The sequence below is a fragment of the Zonotrichia albicollis genome, chromosome 2 (genome assembly GCF_047830755.1).
Source record: "Zonotrichia albicollis isolate bZonAlb1 chromosome 2, bZonAlb1.hap1, whole genome shotgun sequence".
Lineage (NCBI taxonomy): Eukaryota > Metazoa > Chordata > Aves > Passeriformes > Passerellidae > Zonotrichia > Zonotrichia albicollis.
The window spans coordinates 99,475,360-99,483,010 of record NC_133820.1 but is presented as its reverse complement, the minus strand read 5'-3'; the positions used below and the strand labels follow the sequence as shown (position 1 = coordinate 99,483,010).

The 7,651-nt window shown below is 42.0% G+C and overlaps 1 protein-coding gene across 1 annotated transcript; it reads left to right on the top strand.

Moving 5' to 3' along the window:
- LOC102062888 (histone H2A-like) lies at positions 1-417 on the top strand. Its single transcript, XM_005486433.2, has one exon. It carries the CDS (start codon positions 1-3, stop codon positions 415-417), a length of 417 nt encoding a protein of 138 aa, XP_005486490.2.
- The last annotated feature ends 7,234 nt before the right edge of the window (positions 418-7,651 follow it).

The following is a 7,651-nucleotide window of genomic DNA, read 5'->3' as shown; positions in this document are numbered from 1 at the left end:
ATGTCTGGACGTGGAAAGAAGCAAGCAGTGGCTGGCAGCCATAGAAGCGCATCCAAGAAGAGCAGATCAGCCAGGGCAGGTCTGCAGTTCCCTGTGGGCCGTGTCTCCAGGTTCCTGCGGAGCGGGAATTATGCCCGCAGGATTGGCTCTGGCGCTGCCATCTACCTGGCTGCAGTGATGGAGTACCTGGCTGCAGAGGTCCTGGAGCTGGCAGGGGACGCTGCTCGTGAAAACAAGAAGACAAGGATCCTGCCCAGGCACATTCTGCTGGCTGTGAGAAATGATGATGAGCTGAACAAGCTCTTTGCCGGTGTGATCATTCCTCAAAGCGGGGTTATGCCAAATATCCTTGCTCAGCTCCTTCCGAAGAAAACTACTGGAAATGTTGCTTCTCAAAAATATGGTGGTAGCCCGTGAAACTTGCTTTTCCTGGTCTGGTCTGTGCACTTATGGATGCTGGGACTCAATAGCACTAATTTGTATGTGTTCACTTCTTTGTCAAGTACTTTGCCTGATAATTTTAAGGCATTTTTAAAATGTGTAATAAAGTTTCTAGAATGCATCACTGGTCTCCTTTTTTCTCATGGATGGAAAAAAAGAAAATGAAATTTTAAAAAATAGCCTAGCATAGCACCTGAGTAACTTTGTAAAAAGTCCAGTACATGCTTACTTTTGAAAACATGTTGCAGGTAAGTGTTGTGAAGCAGGGAAAGGAGTCAAGACACATGCTGCTGTTCCTGTGAACTTTTCTTCCATCTAGCACAGATTCATTGTGCAATTAGTTCAGTGTCTCAGAGGATAAGTCTGCTTTAGAGGTTAGTAACCCTGTGTCTTTAAAGTCTTATTGCTGATAAAACTGTAGTGAGCATCTGCTCCATCATTACAGTAAGTCTCTATCAGGGCAAAGCATGCGGAAAGTGGTGGAGCCATGTCTTCTCTCTTAGCACAGATGACAAATTCAGTGTTTTTTTTCCATTGTACAAAGTTATCAAGAACTTGAGAAGGGGTCTACTCCCTCTTCTTCCCTCCAAGTCTGTCAGTTTTCCTCTATGGATTGATAATTTTTTTTTTAAATAGTCATTTTTGGATCCTTAAAAAATAAAATCCTTCTATATTCAGGGGCATTTAATTTACTTTGGCTGTAATTAACAAGCAACAGTTCCTCTTAAAGGAGACTTACTGTGGTATCTGCTTTATAGCATATTCTTCCTCACAGCATACTCACTGCCTTTTTCCTCTGTATCAGGATGCTCTCTGCTGGGGCAGCAGACAGAGAAAAGGGTCAAGCAGAAGTTGTTGACAGAAATAGTTCTGAAGTGGTGAAAAACTGCGAGATGTGAGAATGGAGATGAAAATGCTGTAAAAATAGACTAAGATACATGAAGGAAAGAGCAGCAGGAGTGTCAGCATTAAGTGAATGTAAATTTTGTGTGAGGTAGCATTTCACAATAGAATAAAGCAAAGAGTAATTCCCTTTTAGGCAGGAAGAGCTGGGTGATACTCTTTTGTTTACACTATAAAATTTGTCAAGCAAGAAGAATGTCAGGATACTTTCTGGCTCTTCTGGCTCTGTGTTTACACCTGCTGTCCTGTTACTTACACAACAGCACTACTGATATTTTTTAGACATATTCTTTCTTCCACAACACTTGTTAAAAGTTAATGCAGCTCATTAAGCTTTGAACCAGCCCTGGCAGGGGCCACCAACAGATCAAATGTTCTGCTGCTGAAGAGGAAATAAACACAGTTATGGCTCTTCACAGCTGCCTTACAACCTATCAACAGTGAAATTATAGATCCTCAGAAACCTGGGGCTAGAACAATGAGAAAAGTTGGTTTGTTGAAAAGGGGTTTTTTTCTTACAGGTGTTGCCACTCTGAGAAGGAAAAATTGCAGAACTCAGTTTTGGCACCTGGTTTTGCAAAACATATGCTGAGGAGTACTTTGACATTTTCTGGAGTAGTACTAATTACACTGATAAATAATAATGCATTAATGTAATCAGAAAACTTGTTTTCTTTAATGATAAAGTATCTTATTTGATTATGAGGTAAACTCTCAACAAATATTACTTGTTTGTCATGGTCATCTATGTCTTTATTTGTTCTAAACATAGGTATTTGGAACAAGTTCAGACACATACACAATAAACACAGTAAACACCTTGGAAAGTTGGGATTGTATCCAGATTGATTAATAGGCACTCTGGATGATTTTGAACAGAAATGCACAGAGTATCATAGCAAATCTTGAGGCTAAGTAGCCATGCCCTTTTTTTCACAAAGAGGGAAGATGCTTAGCTTCATATCCACAAGTAGGCCCCTGTTCAATAAAGTGCTTGGTAAGTATGGAAATCATACCCCTAGGTCCTTCTAATGAAATTGTGATAAAAACTTTCTTTAATACAGTATAGGAGAGCCTCTTCAAACCTCAAATACAATAGCAATAATTTTGCTTGTTCTCTTGATCACCAGAGTGCTCATTTACTTTGATGAAACAAGACATTAATTGTATTGTACTTTTGCACATGACTAGTTCTCATGTCTCATTCTATAGGTTAAACTTAGCTCAGTCACCTGTAGCTGAGGCTGGTCTGTGACATGGTTACAAATCAAAGCAAAAAAACCCATTCAAAACACAGCTCCTCTGGCATTTCTGTTGTTACTGATGCTGCAAAACACATTTATCTTGATGTGGTGTTACTTCCTAACTCAGTTATGCCATGGCTCCAGGGTGTCAAGGAAAATAGATGTCTTCAATAACACCTATTAGACAATGTGTGTACATGGTGCTCCGCAATTCAATGAAGTGGTGAGCAGATGGAAGCATGGGGGTGAAATGATGCCTAGAAAAGCTCTTCTGCTTTTACCTGTCTAGAAGACTGAATGCTGTTGACAGATGTTTTGGCTGTGCAGGGTGCTTATAGTTCACTCTGCACTGAGATTTGTGTGTTTATAAGCTTGATATCTTCTGTCACCTTCACTTTCTCTGTAAGGAGAGAAAATATCCCGAGTTATGGCCTCAGAGAGTCTTGTCTTGGTGAGCACAAGGGATGCACAAGGTCTGAACCCATTCACTACCTGAGCTGGTCAAGCCCAGTGCACCCTGGAGAGGGGTAGGGCCCAGAGTGCCTCTGCTTCGAACATCCCGGATTTGATGCTGGCCTTGTCCTCTGCTGACCGATCCCAATATTGCAATTCCTAAACCCCGTTGTCCCCTTGGAAGTCAAATGCTGCTCTTTTGAAGGAGTAGTGAATTTGTGTTATAATCTGAGATTATCCATAGTCTGTGGAACTATGCAGACTATACAGAGCTGTGCAAATGAAGGAAATTATGTCATATAAGACTACTGATAATCAAAGGCTGTTTTTGGTGGTTTTCATGTAGCAGAGTCTTTGGTGTTTCTCCTGGAGAGGCCCTGCTGCCCAGCAGGGTAGGTGGCTGTGGCACATCAGTTCACATCAGGGTCATGAGAGGAAATATGACCTTGCTGCTGTGCTGAATGAGGCTCTTGACATTTGCTTCCTTTTGGATGGATCACACATGATTGCCTCTGAGTGCTCTGAGGTCAGTTCATGCATGTTCTACATTTTAGCATTATCTGCTGGAAGTTCTAGTCCCTGTTTAGGTATTTTTCTGGTGGATGTTTAGACAGCTGTACTCCAGAAGTCTGTATTTATTTGTAGGCATCTTTCAGTGCCATGATCCAGCAGGTACTATCTGATTGGCAGTGTAGTAATCCCTGGGTGAAAAAGCTTTGTAGTAAATATATCCAGAATTCTTTTTTCTCAAGTTTGCATTATGTTCTCATTCAGACTTCCTCCATTGATCTTTCAGCAGGTTGAAGGCTAATAGGGAGATGGTGTTTGGTGTACAAGCTTCTTTGCACCGGAGAAATGTCAAAACTTTAGGTGGTGAATCATAACCTGCTATAAGATCAGTCACATTTTTGGTTTTGTACACTGGAAAAAGTCAATCCAGAAATGACTGAAGGAGACTTAGTAGCTCCTTCTAGTTGTTCAGAGCAGAAATCTATCAGAGCAATAAAGACAGTTTATGCAGTCCAGCTCAGTCAGTGATATGTTTCTACCCTGTTTAATAAGGTAGAGAAATGGCAATTGCAATGTGGGAGTTGTCTGGAGCAGGTAAGTAAGTTTTAAGACTGATTGCCCTATAAGCAACTAGTAGACATCCTGGGATCACTTCTCAACTCTAAAATCCCAGCAAATAAGTAAACACAGGCATTGATGAATGCTGACAGGAATGGTGAGTTTAAAATTAGGCATTTTATCATTCCTCACGTCACACTTTCCTTCTTGCAAATCAACCCCACTTCATTCAGACTTTGAACTTTCCTTGACCTCTGCCTTTCCTCTTTGCTGGTTGTTCCCCTCTTTCTTCTCATGTATTACTCTGTACATGAACCCTTACCTACATTGATCAAAGCAACCCCTGCCATGTAACAATCTCTGCAGTTTCTTATTAATTTCACATTGTATTTTGTGTTGTCTTCAACATTATATTTGACTGTCTACAGTTACCCATTCCCTTTGCTGCTAAGCTGCAACTGATTATTCTTCACTATGTGCAATCACTTCCTTTCATCCTCAGTGAGCTGTACATGTCTTTTTCCATATGTATCTTTGCTAGGGTCATTCTGAATGCTGACTCTGTCCTGCAGCACTGCCATCCCTCACAGCTTGCAGTCACCTCTAGATTTACTAAGTGAGCTCTTCCCTGTGGGAGCTGAGCAGGGAGTGAGGCTGTCCAAGGCACAGCATCACGAAGGGAGCAGAGAGAGGGAACTAAACCACCGAGAAGGTTTTCTTCTTGTGCTTCGTGCTCTGTCCCTGGTGAGCAGCACGTCGTGAGGCCGGGCAGCACTTGCTCCCCCACAGCCGAGTGCATTTCCAGGTGCATTTCCTTGCTGTGTGCTCTGCTGAGCACTGCCTGGCCGAGCCCAGCTCCTGCAGGCCAGGCTTTTAAGGTCCTAGGCCAGCCTGAAGTGATTTTTGAGTCAAGTTAGGTGGCACGAAGATATGCACTCCTGAATATTCCTGCCTTTCCAAGAGTCCACCGAGCTTTTCTTAGCCATGTGTTCTAAGCTGTGGCAAAAGGAGTTAAGTGCTACAAAAAAATTTCCCCTTTGCAGCTAAAACATGTTGCTTCTGAGTGTGAGTGTCCCTCCTTGCTGCCTTTTATGACAAGAGGATGGATGGATTTCCCAATTTACTCTTCTAAACACACTCAATACTTTGAATATCTAGATTTGTCTCTTCTCTGCCTGACAGTGAGAACTGAGCTTTCACCTCTTTTTCTTGCAGAAATATGTCTGTGCTTCTAATTGTTGTCACCTGTGTCTGCACTCCTGAATTTCTGCTGTGAGTTTTGCAGTGGGATATTCAGAAAGAGTTCCAGGCCAGAGATGACCTTTGCATTTCTATATTATTAATTTCTCCTGTTTTGCAGGTGAAAATTTGAATTGCTCCAGGGAGCAAAGATTTCCACTGAGCAGTGAACAAGAGCTCTTCTGTGCTTCTTACAGAGGAGCCACAGTTACTACAGACTGAGGAACCTAAGATAGGTTCTCACCTGCAAATTACCACCTCTTTATCAACCTAATTTAAGTTTCAAGGCTCAAACAGATGTTATTCTTGAAACCTATTGTGGGTGAAGGAGCCTATTGCTGACTGCAGGAGCACAGCATGGGTTGCCTCTGGTACAGTACTGCTTCAGTTTCACCTCAGCCATCTTGTTTACTTTTCCCAGCAAGATGGGGAGAGAATTGAAAGGGTAAAAGTGAGCAAAGCAGTGAGCCGAGATAAAGACAGTTTAATAGGTAAAGCAAATCAGAACAAGGAATTCATTCAGTGCTTTACATCAGCAGGCAGGTGTACAGCTATCTCCAGGAAAGCCAAGCTCCATCCATAACTGTGACTTGGGAAGACAACACCATCACTCTGAAGGTGTCTGTCCCTTTCTCCTCCCCAGCTTTTATGGCAGAGCACAACAGCATACAGTGGGAGAAATCCCTTTGGCACTTGTGTCAGCTCTCCCAGCTGTGTCACCTCCCAACTCCTTGTGCACCCCCAGCTGCCTCACTGGTGGGGTGGGAAACAGGAATGAGATTTTGCAAGCCCTGCTGAGCAAAAGCTAAAATATCCCTGTGTTATCAACATTGTTTTGGTCACAGATCTAAAACAGAGCGCCATAAAAGCTGCTATGAAGACAATTAACTCTATCCCAGCCAGTACAAATACTTACATAGAACTGAGCAAAATCTGATACTTTTCAGCTTTGGCCTCAGATGAAACAAGCCAGAAGTGCCATTGCAGTGCTTTTGTAATCATTATCTCTTATTTATTTGCATTGCCAGAGTGCATCCCACCACTTGTATTTGGCTTAGTTGTTCCTTCCAGAAGAACATCCTAACTGCTTCCAGATATCTGAGAAGCCAGAGGAGCCAGCATCCCTTTGGTAGTTTTTTCAAGGGATAATAATTTCCTAAGGATTTGACAATACACTGAACAACATCTGTCTCCTTGATGACCCTCCTGTGCACTAGAGGGTCTATTGGGTTCCCCTGAAGGCATCCCTCCTCCAGACTGAGCCAGCCCAGTTACCCTTGCATCTCCTCAGGGGCAAGTGATAGAGTTCTCACCCCCTTGAAGCCCCTCACTCCACTTTTTCCATGGCCTTCCTGTATTCTGAGCCTTCAAACTGAATACTCTGCCTCAGATGCAGTCAACAATTCCCAAAAAACCCATTCCTTCCCTCTAACTGCCAGCCAAACTTCTACTAACACAGCCCAAACTGGGAACTTATCCAGATGAAACCCCACAAAATGACAAAACACAGGTATCTTGGGGTTTGTTTTCAAAGACAAAGGTGTCTCCAAATCTGGTTCACATGCAGCTGTGCCAGCATTACTGGAACAGTACTATACCATAATAGCCAAAGAGAAGGAGGGATAAAAAGGGCTTGAGGAAATCAATGCTATGTTCAGGAGTTGCAGCCTCATTTGTATCCCCAGACCCTCAATTTTACTCTTTTCTTCCTAAGGAAGTAACTGCTTAATACTTAAAGTTTTGTGCCCATAAATGTCTCCTCGTACCAAAACGCTCCATACAGTGCAAGCACAATCAGCTGCACTACATTTTCAAATGCATGATTTCAGAAAAAAAGGGCAGATGTTCAGAATATTTCTCAAAAGTGCCTCATTTGGGCTTTATGATAGCCAGTAAGGCAAGGCTGAAAAAAATGCATCATCTGATCAAATAACATCTGTATGTAGCTGCAGTACTTGTTCCTCTTCCTTCAAGGTGCATTGGATTCATCAATAATCACACTTGAGCACTTAGTTACTCAAAATAAATCATTAAAATGTCCATGAGGATTTTACTATAGCATTGTTCAGGATGCCTATTCTGAAATAATGGAGAAATGTATTATCTAGTCAAAAGGACAAGCTTATCATTTATGACCCTATTAAAGATGATGTTATAAAATTCACTGTTGCATTTGAAAATTGTCGATATTGAGATGATGGATTTTCTTTGATTACAGCTGGCAGCAAGCAGTGCTAGACTATAGCCAAGGAAGCCTAGTATGGGTTTCAATAAAAAAAGGACAACAAAAAGAATTACTGATT

What these genes read in the sequence shown, in the direction of transcription:
- LOC102062888 (XM_005486433.2), top strand. Translation starts at nt 1, where the DNA reads ATGTCTGGACGTGGAAAGAAGCAAGCAGTGGCTGGCAGCCATAGAAGC.